This window comes from Pimephales promelas, chromosome 13 (assembly GCF_988280905.1).
Source record: "Pimephales promelas chromosome 13, fPimPro1.hap1.1, whole genome shotgun sequence".
Classification (NCBI taxonomy): Eukaryota; Metazoa; Chordata; class Actinopteri; order Cypriniformes; family Leuciscidae; genus Pimephales; species Pimephales promelas.
In genome coordinates this window covers 35,591,312-35,605,443 of record NC_142781.1, presented here as the reverse complement: position 1 = coordinate 35,605,443, position 14,132 = coordinate 35,591,312, and the positions used below count along the sequence as shown (strand labels likewise).

Genomic DNA, 14,132 nt, shown 5'->3' with positions numbered 1-14,132 from the left:
CAATATTACTTTACTAGTATAGTTTATTTGTATAGTTTATTTATAAAAAAAAATATATGCTTTGACTTCTTGTCAATAAAGGTTTTTTTGCTCTAAGCACGTCCGGTGGTTCTAGTCGGGTCCGTCACTTATTTGGTTCCCCGGAAACATTTCCGTTGTGGACCGTGTTATTTGCAGCGCGTTTCTGTATTTGGATGTGTTGTGAGTACTTGGAGCACAGGTGTGTTGTGGAACTGATGAAGATGTTTTTCTTAATTTGCCGATGTATTTTTGTATTTGAATGCGTTTTTATAGTTGCACACGTCAGGTTGCAGCGCGGTGAGCTCTCTCGGCCACCGTAAAATCATCACCTGAAACGGTTTGACTAGTATAACTTCACACTCAAGGTTAGAAGCAAAAAAGATGTGCTTGTTGATCTTTGAGGGGTTTAGATGACTGAGGACGTTTACAGTTTAATCCAAACACGACACTTGTCAGGATTTGACTTCGGTTTTGGGAAGGGAAAAATCGGACACCCCTCTCCAACCTCTCGGGGAAACGCGTATTTGTGTTACAAATGCCCCAGGCACAACGTGTATCCATATTTTGGATAAAACTTTTTATTTTGGTAATAGCCTGCCGAGCCCAAAAATATGAGACGCCTGTGTTGAAAGTCAATGGAGGCTGTGCTGTGTGTGAAAGAGTGTCGGACCTCTGAGGGAGCTCGTTCTCGGCTGCGCTGTGATTGGTCAATCTGCATTCTAGGGCGTGGCTTAGCCAAAGGGGAATTACTGGACTGTTCATAGATATCAGGAATAACGAGATCAAACAACACTAATCAATTAAACGCGTACAATCCATCGTTTCTGCATTAAATCACTCCGTTGTTTAAACTAACTGTGATTTTCCATATGTATATTTCTGATAACAGATCATTGTACACTGTAATGTGGACTCATGCACTTTCTGCAAAGCTGCTTTTAAATGATGTGTATTGTGAAAAGAGCTATACAGATAATGTGAATTGAATATAGGCTAAATGAAACGTGATTATGGATAAAAACTCAATATGTGTTTGATATACAGTCAAACCAAACATTATTCAGACACCAGATTTAATTTTTAATGTTTTTTACTAGTGTGATCAGGACACTATTATGTGAGTGAGGAGAGCAGAATAAAGTAAACTGTGATGACTTGAGGAGATGTCAGTATATAAACCAAAGGAAACGAGAGACGGTGTATTTTTAGGTGGTTTCTGCATAATAGAGACCACAGACACAGAATAGAAAAGTGAAGAATTTGTCCATATTTTGCTCACAATTCTCATTGATATTCCACATAAAGTAGACTTTCTCTTATTCATTTGCAGACACAGTTCTCCGGTGTGACAGAAGATGGAGCCGAAGCCCTCCGGACTGCGAGGACTCGACCCGTGACGCTCAGGTGCGCTCTCAACAGGGGAAACACACACACATATATAGTTCATTAGTTCATGTGTTGACCAATAATGACTAATTAACTTATTACACTATTTATTAATCTTAATAAAAACACAGCTGTTCATGTTCACAGTGCATTCATGTTAAAACAACGTTTGATTTTAATAATGTATTAGTAAATGTTGAAATTAAATATAGAGATAGATATTTAGATAGATAAATAGATCGAGAGATCGATGGGTGGATAGTTAGATAGATAGATAGATAGATAGATAGATAGATAGATAGATAGATAGATAGATAGATAGATAGATAGATACATAGATACATAGATCGATCGATTGATAGATAGAAGATTGCAAAATTACTATTTGAATTTCCTGGGAGAAATATCTTCCTATAACATAAAACTGGTGGAAATGACAATTTTATTTGTTTGGGATAGCAACACGCGTCAGAATCGTGTCTGACCAATCAGATTCAGGCGAGATCATCCATCATATTCCTGACGTTGAACATTTGTAAAAAGGATGCACTCTTAGAAATGTTGGGTTGTTTTAATACAATTTTGAGTCAAATATGGACAAACCCAAATGTTGGGTTAATTTTTAATTTAAAATTGTTTAAATGGATTTTTAAAAATGTAACCTATCCAGTGGGTGTGTCCATATTTGACCCAAAGTTGGGTCAACCCAGCTTTGTTTTTTAGAGTGTGTGTCCATTTTCCCTGTCTCTGGTCGTTCAGAGAGAGGCATCAAACACACAGCCTCAGTCTCTGTGTGTGTCGGGTTCAGTTGAGGTGACTGGAGTGTGTGTGACCCAGACCTGCATCAGAGAGAGAGCCTGTATCTGCAGTCAGATGAGCTTCTCTTGACCTACTTTCGGCGTGATGCGAACGCCATGGCTTTTAGACGTGCTGGTTTGGAGCTGGACTCTAACTCTGAGTCTTTCGAGGTGAACTGAGGAACGTGACTGCGACTGGAAAAACCTGCAGATCTCTGACTCATAAAGTGTTGCCGAAAAAAGGATGCGCAATTAAGTGACGCGTCATCGCTCAACACACATTAGCGTTTATGCTTCTTTTGCTTGTCATTAAATGCAGAAGACACCAGCGCATGCCTGGAGGAAAGACAAAAGACTTCTGTCATGACTCTCTGAGTGTTTGGCATGCTAGTGGATATGACAATGTTGATATGCTTGTTCTTGTCAGAATAGAGCTGATACTGCTGCTTTTGATTTGAAAAAACAAACATAAAACAGACAAAAATGAATTATCGTTGCTGTTTATTTTCACATCAAAACTAAACAAATAATTTCAAGTCTTTTTAGAAGAAAAAACAAAAAACTATCAAACAAATACAAAACAAACATAAAACAGACAAAAATGAATTATCGTTGCGGTTTCTTTTCACTTAAAAACTAAACAAATAATTCCAAGTCTTTTTTTAAGAAAACAAAAAACCATCAAATGAAACAAAAAATAAAACAAACATGAAACAAACTAATTAATTATAGTTGCGGTTTCTTTTCACTTCAAAACTAAACAAATAATTCCAAGTCTTTTTTAAGAAAACAAAAAAAACATAAAACAGACAAAAAATAAATTATTGTTGGCGTTTCTTTTCACTTCTAAACTAAACAAATAATTCCAAGTCTTTTAAGAAAATACAAAAAAAAAAAACTCTCAAACAAAAACAAAACAAACATAAAACAGACAAAAATGAATTATCGTTGCTGTTTATTTTCACTTCAAAACTAAACAAATAATTCCAAGTCTTTTTTTAAGAAAACAATAAACCATCAAACGAAACAAAAAAACAAAACAAACATAAAACAGACAAAAATTAATTATTGTTGGCGTTTCTTTTCACTTAAAAACAAAACAAAAAATTCCAAGGCTTTTTTTATGAAAACAAAACAAAAATCGATCAAACAAAAAACAAACAAACAAAAAAAAAAAACATAAAACAGACCAAAAGGAATTTAATTTGTGGCTGTTTCTTTTCACAAAACAAATAATTAAAGTCTTTTTTTAAGAAAACAAAACAAAAATCTATCAAACTAAATAAAAAAAATCTTAAAATAAACATAAACTAGACAATTTATTATGGTTGCTGTTTCTTTTCACTTTAAAACTAAACATATAATTGCTTAACACATTTTTTATACATCGTTGTTACTGTTACTCTTTTTATATTATTTATACATATTTGTTGTTACTTGTTGCATTATTTATTCAAATTTGTTACTTGTTACATTATTTATACATAGTTGTTGGTACTTTTGATTATTCTTTTTAGTATTATTTTACTTTTTATTTGAAAATATAACAATTCAATCATTGTTACTTTCTGTTGTTTGTAATTTTCAAGCAATTTCTGAGTGAAAAGTTGATCTATTATTTTTCTACTACGTACATGTGTTTGTTTTATTTCTCCTTAGGAGTTTTCCTTAAAGTCCTGAAAGAGCAATAATCTTCATGTCCGCAATCTACAGTTGCAACGGTTGGAAAATGTAACCAAAGCAATTTGGCTTTACATAATGTCTGATTAGTGAAGCTTTATGAATTCACTCATTTAGCTTTCTTTCAGGCTTGCGTCCTCTTAAATAGCTTGTCATTTTCTAATTATTTCCATTTAACCACCTCATTTCATGCACCATAGCATATTTCAGTAAATACATTTACATGCCCTGTATTTTAATTTTCTGGATGCCTCTAGTTCACGGCAAAAACAACATATTGTTAGGCCTTGAAACCCTCTGACGGAGATTTGCACAGTTGCCATCAAGTGAACAGCCTTTGAATGGATGTTGCTGTAATCCTGCAGTCTCCACTAGGAGGCGCTCCGTTAGCACCTTTAGCTCTTTATATGTCCACCTGCCTCTCAACAGTGCTGCTTTATTTTATTTTTCAGTGAAATCTACAGTTTTTCAGGCACTCGCACTATTTTCCAGAGCTGTCTCGCAATATCTCTGGGAATAATCTTCCCAGAATGCGGCATCTTCCCTGTTTTCAGTAAACTTGTGATGTGCATTACCAACAAATGCAATTTCCAAGATGTTTTGCAAAGGCATAAATGGATGTAGGTGACGTCACAATACTGGGAATGAGGCAGCAGTGAGATTGCTTTGTCTCTTATTTGTGCATTACGCCACTGGTGACCCCGATGGTGGAGGTCATGACATGTCAAATGCCAAATTAGCTTTAGAAAGATGACTAAAGACATGAGTATCGAGCAGTCCGGTGTGTTTTGGCTGTGTTTATGGGTTTTAAGAAGTGAGGAAATATAAAGCTCCTAAAATGGGTTTAACAGACTGGATAAAGTCTGAACTCAAAATCAAAAAAATATTAAATCAATCTACTTGAGAATCAATATAACTATAATATCTTCAGTTATGTTCTCAGATTTTTTATAAATACCACTTGATTTCCAAGCACACCTCGTCAGTATTTCTTTCACTCTTTTATTGATGGACAGTGTTTCATCGTCGTGTGAGAGATTATTTGCTCCAAGTGAGTATGTTAGTGTGAAACTGAACACAGTTTATGCCAATGTTGTTGACGATAAAAAACATTTGCACAAAGCAAGCCGATCCACTTTTCCATGTTGAGAAGAGCATTAAAATGAGAAAATATAATGAGACAAAAAGAAATCAAGAGACATTTAGAATAGATAAAAATGTGCGATTAATCGTGAGTTAACTAATGCGATTAATCACGATTAAATATTTTAATCATTTGACACTAAAACATATATATTATACTAATAGACATATATTATAACTAATAAATATATAAATATATATTATACTAACATTTAGAATAGATAAAAATGTGCGATTAATCGTGAGTTAACTAATGCGATTAATCACGATTAAATATTTTAATCATTTGACACTAATACATATATATTATACTAATAGACATATATTATAACTAATAAATATATAAATATATATTATACTAATAAATATAATAAATATAAATATATTTATATATATGAATAAATAAATATACTATACTAATAAATATATATTATACTTCTCCTAAATAGATTTTTTGAACTGCATCACATGTAGTGTAAGTGTAGTGTAGTGTAGCTGTGGTTTAGAGTGTGCATGGATGAGTCAGTGAAGTGTACAGCACTTAGTTTGAGGTCGTGACCTCGTGAACTGGATTATAGGGTGATGTTTGGGATCAGGCGTGATTCCCTCGTTCACAGCTGGATTACGCCGGAAAACCACCGACTGATCCCCGACGCCACAAATAAGTTTGATTTGACGTCGACGAAGAACTAATCGTGATCCTCGCCATTCCCCGGATCTGTTGGATTACTGGATATTATCGGCGTGACGGAAGTTATCCTCAGGAAACCTTCATTCCCCTCGCACTGTAATGTGGATTAAAACAGCCGGATATCCGTCTCGCTCATGCTGTTCCCAGGAAACAGAAATGATAAAATGAAGAGTTCAGATGCAAAAGCTTCTAAATGCCATTTGAAATTTTCTTCAAGAATGTTAATTTTTATCAAGCTTGTATATTTAAGTTCAGTGATTTCACTTAAATGGCAATGATAATTACCTATTAATTGCCATTTAAGTGAAATTACTGAATTTAAATATACAAGCTTGATAAAAATGATTATTCTAGAAGAGAATTTCAAATGGCATTTAGAGGCTTTTGCATCTGAACTCTTCATATATATACTTCTGATGTGTTTTTTTGTAAATCTACAGTAAAAAATACTAACATACACTCAACAAAAGAAGGTACAAAAGCTGTCAACTTTTGTCCATTTTAGGTGCTAATAATGTACATTTTAAGTAATATGTAAAATTTAATTGCTAATATTTTAGGTGCTAATAAGTACATTTTAAGTAATATGTAAAATTTAAGTGCTAATATGTACATTTTAGGTGCTAATAAGTACATTTGAAGTAATATGTAAAATTTAATTGCTAATATGTACATTTTAGGTGTTAATATGTACATTTTAAGTCTTAATATGTACATTTTAGGTGTTAATATGTACATTTTAGGTGCTAATAAGTACATTTTAGGTGCTAATAAGTACATTTTAGGTGTTAATATGTACATTTTAAGTGTTAATATGTATATTTTAGGTGCTAATATGTACGTTTTAGGTGCTAATAAGTACATTTTAAGTGTTAATATGTACATTTTAGGTGCTAATAAGTACATTTTAGGTGTTAATATGTACATTTTAAGTAATATGTAAAATTTAAGTGCTAATATGTACATTTTAGGTGCTAATAAGTACATTTGAAGTCATATGTAAAATTTAATTGCTAATATGTACATTTTAGGTGCTAATAAGTACATTTTAGGTGTTAATACGTACATTTTAAGTGCTAATATGTACATTTTAGGTGCTAATATGTACATTTTAGGTGCTAATAAATACATTTTAAGTGTTAATATGTACATTTTAGGTGCTAATAAGTACATTTTAGGTGTTAATATCTACATTTTAAGTGTTAATATGTACATTTTAGGTGCTAATAAGTACATTTTAGGTGCTAATATGTAAATTTTAAGTGTTAATATGTACATTTTAACTGTTAATATGTACATTTTAGGTGCTAATATGTAAATTTTAAGTGTTAATATGTACATTTTAAGTGTTAATATGTACATTTTAGGTGCTAATATGTACATTTTAAGTGTTAATATACATTTTAGGTGCTAATACGTCCATTTCATGAGCTAATATGTCCATTTTTAGGTGGTAATATGTACATTTTAGGTACTAATATGTACCACTAAGGTACCACTATGCAGCCTTTGGGTACAAATACCTTTTGTAAAGGTACAGCCCCAGTGACAGCTTTTGTACCAGAGAGTGTAGAGCAAAATATATTTTTATAACTGTAAATTATATGCCCATTATTTAAATTTTAAAATCACTTATTTGTGAATTATTTGCCTTTTATATATTTCAAAATACTGTACATTTATATAAATATAAATAGTTTTTAATTATATCAAACGGCCATTTTTTTGGTCCAAAATTATTTGATTAAAAATACATTTCAGGAAGGATAAATAATTCTTGCTTTTCGCTTGTACTATTCTGGCATTGTCTCATAGTTATGCTTATTTATGAGCTGGGACTCGTATTAATGACCTTGTCTTGCAATGCAAATCATCATATTAGAGGGATTTCTGAAGGAATATACTGTAAAGGAGTATTAGCTACTTATGTTATTACAATTAGATGTGAAAAATATGGAAGATGTCTGAATACGTTTAGGTTTGCCTGTATATATTTGCTCTGTGTGCTCGGGTGTCTTCTATGCAGCTATGTCATGTTAATAAAGATAATAAGCGGTGTGTAATCCTGTGCAGGCCGGAAGAAGCCACAGATGGACAGGGGTCACGGCGGGGTCATCATAGGGAATAAGCAGATTTCCTCTGAGCATTAAAGCCGTCAGAAACACACTCGTCTACAATATGTTTCGGCTCAAACTCTCCCGCGACCCTGCCGGAAACGCGTCAGCGCTGTGCACAGTAAACCTCTGCTGTGTGTGTGTGTGAGCAGCAGAGATGGGAAGCTTTGCGTCTCCACGTTATGAATAATGGGCATCATGCCGCTTCCATTAGACCAGATGCTTTATTCCTCACGGATCAGACGAATGAATAGATGCTAAAGAGCTTCCCAGAGAGAAACCCTGAACATCTGATGCTGCCAGTCCACGACTTTACATAACCCAGAATATCTCGTCTTCAAGAGCTCGCTCGCGCCCGCTGGAGAAAAACTGGATCACATTCATATAAGACGTGAAATTCTCAGAGAGAGAACTTGATCCAGTGATGAGTCTGCTCACCAAACCTGCGTTTATTTACAGTAAAATAGTCAAATATTATTCCAATGTCTGTGAATATATAGTCAAGTGTCATTTATTCCTGTGATTTTCATCATCATTACTCCAGTCTTCAGTGTCACATGATCCTCCACAAATCACTCTAATATGAGGATCTGATGATCAAGACACAGTTATGATTATATATTCTGTGGAAACATTGATATATTACCAGGCAAAGTTTGAGTAAGGAGACGGTTTCCACCAGAATTTTAAACAGCACAATCATTAAAATAATGATACTAATAATTGAGCTCTAATAATAATAGAGCATCAGATCTTCATATTAGAGTGATTTCCACAGGAGTGAGGACACACACACACACACACACACCTTTTTAACAAAGATGCCTTTCTATTATGGCACAGATAGATTGATCTCATAGCAACATGGTTGCCATGGTAACGTGGGATGCAGATGCGAGACCAAAACCGGTCCGAGTCTCTGTGTCTCTCGCCCGAAAAAAGGGAAGCTTGTTTCATTCCCTTTATTTATGACACAGTTTCAGGCTTTTTAGAGTGAGACACATTTTTCAAACCAAACAGGGAGTAAAAATGTGTTTTTCTGGGATATCTTAACCCTCATATTGCATTAGACGTACATGCAATTATTTATTTTTTAAATCCATATTTTTAGGGTAAAACAAAAATGCACAAAAGTACTATTTCCAATTTTTACAATTATTTTAATTTTTTAAGGAAAAATGCACAAAAGTACTATTTTCAATTTTTACAATTATTTTAAAATTTTAGGGAAAAATGCACAAAAGTACTATTTCCAGTTTTTACAATTATTTTAATTTTTTAAGGAAAAATGCACAAGTACTATTTTCAATTTTTACAATTATTTAAAAATTTTAGGGAAAAATGCACAAAAGTACTATTTTCAATGTTACAATTATTTTAAAATGTTAAGGAAAAATGCATGAAAGTACTATTTTCAAATTTTACAATTATTTTAAAATTTAAGGGAAAATGCACAAAAGTACTATTTTCAATTTTTACAATTATTTAAAAATTTTAGGGGAAAATGCACAAAAGTACTATTTTCAATTTTACAATTATTTTAAAATTTTAAGGAAAAATGCATGTAAGTACTATTTTCAAATTTTACAATTATTTTAAAATTTTAAGGAAAATGCACAAAAGTACTATTTTCAATTTTTACAATTATTTAAAAATTTTAGGGAAAAATGCACAAAAGTACTATTTTTCAATTTTTATATTAAATAAATATTTTTTTTTACAAATCATATTTCACTGTAAAACTGCAAGAAAACCAAAGCCATAAAGCTGAACAAGTGTGTCCGCATGTGAGCCGATCTCTCAGTAAACGAGCGTTCAGTGAGAGTGTGTTTGGCTGCAGTTCCAAACGCTTCCACTAGAGGAAATCTGTGTGTGTGTGTGTGTGTGTGTCCTCAGCAAGTGCTTAACCTTTACTATTCTGTAAATGCTCCTAATTTTGTACAATTCCGATGTAGAAAAAAAGTGAAAATGTATTGGTCAAAAATGAGGGAAAGTAAAATCAAGTTTCTAAGGAACTTGTTCCTGAGGAAAAATAAAGCCATCTTAAAGCAGCCTAAGCTGATTGACTGGTCTTAACTGGTTCCCAGGCTGTTCTTTTGTGTGTTTTTGGGGAGTATAGCGGATAAATAGAGGCTAAACAAATGAAATAATGAGAGAGATTATTAACCAACGTTCACATGTCCACACTTGCTCAATCTATTCTGGCATTACTGTTATCTGTGTTGTGTGTGTGTGTTTGCCAAACTAATTACTATATTTACTGTCACTGTAATCACACAGATCTTTGACCTGTGACCTTGTTTCAGTTGGGCAAAAGAACAGAGGGCAAAGGTCACTGATAATGACAGTTCTCCCAACAGCAGAAATATGTTTCCACTTGTTTTGCAGTGTAACATATATTCATATTGGCTTTAGATTGTGTTGAATTGATTTTTAAACACAGTACATTTCTAAAAACTAATTAAGTTTCAGGGTGCAAATAAATAAATTTTTATTTATTTATAAGAATACAAAATAAATTCTCTGCCTCGTTGACGTTACACGTTGTATGTTGATTATTATAGTTTTGAATTTAGTTTATTTTTATTTTTTTTTTCAGTTTATCGCTCTTTGCGTGTCGGACAAAAATGACTGAAATTTGTGTCAATGAAATGAACGTAATATATTTTATTTTAATGTCTTTTTATTTAATACTTATAATATTTAATTTCCATCTTAATGATTTAAAATCTCTTTTTAAAGACGACACTCGGCAGAAGTGAAAAAAAGTTTTAAAAAATGAACTTAAAGTAACAGAATTTTACGTGTATTGTTATGAAAAATGCACAAAAATGCTATTTAAAATTTGTATATGCAATACATTTTCAAAAACACGTTTTACTGTAAAACTGCTAGAAAATCAAAGCCATAAATCTAAAATTTGAGGTTGATCAACTTTTGAGTGTTCGGCTGCAGTTCCAAACGCTTCCACTAGAGGAAACTCTCCATTCATTTCCAATGCAGCATTTCTGACACGAGGAGCACCATTAAACCTGTTCACATCACGGCCATGAGTTACACTGTAAAAAATATTGTTGGTTAACTTCAAAAAGTAAGCAACCTGGTTGCCTTAAAATTGTATGTTCATTGAACTGGAAAAAGTGAGTTAATACAATGAAGGAGATTAATTTAACCATCAGAAACTCAAAATGATATGTTATCTGAACTAAATAAATTATTTAAGTTGATTTGACAAAAGAAAAAATGTGATTACTACACTGTAAAAATATTGTTGGTTTAATTTAAAAAAGTAAGTAACCTGGGTTGCCTTAAAATTTTAAGTTGATTGAACTGGAAAAAGTGAGTTAATGCAATGAAGGAGATTAATTTAATCATCAGAAACTCAAAATAATAAGTTATCTCAACTAAATAAATTATTATAAAGTTGATTTGACAAAAGGAAATATGTTGTGATAACAAATCTTGCAAATATTTTTTTACAGTGTATGTGTGTGTTCACACAGCAAGAGACGAAACCTTTACCAAGTTTCGTACCATTCCAATGAAGTAAAAAAAAAAAAAAAAACACATACAATGTTTCGGTCAAAAGTGACCGAAGAGCACCAGAGGGTAAATATATTACCAGTCTTGAAGCCAGTTTGCAAACTATCACAACTGTGATACGACTGCGGACCAGACCAATACATGCATTTGATTCTCACTCAACAACACCATCTATTTTGAGATAACAAAACACTGTCATAGTGTCAGAAAGTTTGCCTGGAAGCTCGTTGCTCAAAACCGTTATAAGTTTGTGTGAATTTGTGCCAGATTATCGGACCGTCGTACCTTCAGCGTCACGTCATTTCTTATGGTGTTCCTCAAGGCTCAGTGTTGGGTCCGCTATTATTTAACTTATACATGCTTCCTTTAGCTGGTAATTAACCAATGCAATATTTAATTTCACCAGTATTTAGATGACGCTCAACGTTAACTTGCACCAGATGCCCACAAATCAATTTCCAACCAACTGGAGGGAATAGAGAGCATATAATTGTGGATGTCTCAGAACTTTACAGCTCAACAAAGATAAGCCTTAGGTACTTGTTATCGATAATGACATGCAGAGAACATCTATTGCGCCACATCTCGACTCTCTATCACTAAAAGCCAGTAAAAAGAACTCATGAACTCATAAAACAATCGTGTATTACAGTGTCCATAGTTTTTAAAAACGTATTATCGTCGTTACAGCATATTCTCACGGTCATTTAAGGTGTCAGGCAACATAATAATCCTTCACATCAAACGCCGTCAACAGGAGCTGTAGTTTTATAAATATAAAACGCACTTGTAAATGAGTGAGGGCATGATGACCGAGTCTCTGGCATGTAATCATACAAGCGTTACCCGATTAAATGCTCTATTATGGGAAGATACGCGGGGTGGCTCAAGGTAATCATATGACTAGCGCAGGAGCCGTTCAAGATCAGAAACCTTTCAGCAAATGTAGGGCGCTGGAGTGTCTCAACACAATCCCTGAGCTCAAATCCAGCCAAAAACAACAACATCATCTGGCCCCATTTGCCACTTAATTTGTTTAGCTCATTTCAGCCAATCTGGAGTTATTCAGAGCCCGTGCTTTTATTGAGAACTTGCCCTAGTTTTTTTTGCATATGTGAACGTGAAGGCCCGAACGCATAGAGGGACCTTGTTTTCTTCAGGACGTAATCCTGCATTTGTTCAAGCCTCAGATGTTTTGTTGGTTTGTTGACCTGAGCGCGAGGTTATGTGATTGATTCTCTTGCCCTAATGCACCGAGAGCATGTTTTTGAGATGTTTTGAGCTGATCGCAATAGCAGATTCCCTTCAACGGCCCTCGCGGGACATCACCTGTTAGCAGTCGTTCAGCATAGACTTTAATCTCTACAGAAACAACAACAAAAAAACATTGCAAAAAATTTTTTTTGTATATAAAACAGACGTGGACAAAATTGATTGTAGAGCGTCACAAAATAGAAAGTGGCTGTAAGAAAATATTCCCATTTTCACCTTCAGGGTAATCCCTGCAGTCAATCATTTTATCTCTTAAAACTCATCTTTGATCACCAAGATGTCCATGTCTTTCTTTCTTCAGTCGAAAAGAAATGAAGGTTTTTGATGAAAACATTCCAGGATTTTCTCCATATAATGGACTTCAATGGGGACCAAACGGTTCAGGGTCCAAAAGGGAGTTTCAATGCAAACTGTTCAAAGGGCTTTAAACGATTCCAGATGATGAATAAGGGTCTTATCATTTAAAAAATAAATAAAGTTTAAGTTTTATAAGTTCAAATGCTCGCCTTGCTCTGTGTGATGCGCGTTCGTGACTCTCCTGTTCATCAAAATGAACAAATCTTTTCCCGAGTCAATTCGTTTGTTGAATGAACCAAATGACACGGAAAATTTGTTATTTATTTATTAAATGAGCGATCGTTTCGCTTGATAAGACCCTTATTCATCGTCTGGTGTCGTTTAAAGCCCTTTGAACAGTTTGCACTGAAACCTTGAACCGTTTGGTCCCCATTGAAGTCCATTATATTGAAAATCCTGGAATGTTTTCATCAGAAACCTTCATTTCTTTTCGACTGAAGAAAGAAAGACATGGACATCTTGGATGACACGGGGGCGAGTAAATACGTTTTTTTTAAAGTGAACTACTCCTTTAAAGTCAGCATGAAATCAAATTTGACAACTCTTCTTTTTATATGTAATATTGAAGTGTTTATTTTAAATGATTTATCTGTGCACTTCATTATTTTTTTCACAAATTCATGTACACTTATAATCTTTAATCAAATACATTACCCTTCCCTCCCCCATCGAAACGACCTCTCTTCTATTTCGGTCACGTGGAATGGCGAAAGGGTGTGGCCAGATCCGATGAGGGTGTGGCTATCGGTGCACCGCCTCTCAGAGAATCGCATTCAAATCTGCCTCCGTTTTGTTTGCAACGCCAAACCTCCAACGATCTATTCAATTCCCGAAGGACGAAATCAAGCCCCGCCCTACATTTGTTTCTAATTTCAGAAGCCGTTTCACTCGGATATATGTCACAACAAGGAAAAAATGACAATCTCAACTTCTGTTTCACGCCGACTTTAAAGTATCTTTAATAAAAGGTTGTAACTCGACACCCTTGCCCTAGTTCGTATGCACGTTTCTATGAATATGCAAATGAGCCCCACCCCCACTCCCTCACTCAGAGATCCACTGGTTGTCGATCACTTGTTGATCTGATTGGTTACAAGGTGGTTTGTGACGTCAGAAACACCAGCGATT

General features: G+C 33.9%; 1 protein-coding gene across 2 annotated transcripts in view; it reads left to right on the top strand.

Moving 5' to 3' along the window:
- LOC148976892 (uncharacterized) overlaps nt 1-14,132 on the top strand; it is a 93,462-nt gene that overhangs the window by 1,352 nt on the left and 77,978 nt on the right. Inside the window, exons 1-2 of one of the 2 annotated variants that reach the window (XR_016146109.1) lie at nt 118-220; nt 1,352-1,425. Coding sequence is in view for 1 of the 2 variants with exons in the window: in XM_089118981.1 (XP_088975107.1) it covers nt 1,352-1,425 (74 nt within the window). In the remaining variant the exon portion in view is untranslated. Of the gene's footprint in view, nt 1-117; nt 221-1,351; nt 1,426-14,132 lie in introns of those variants that run through there. The other variant, XM_089118981.1, reaches the window with a different exon arrangement.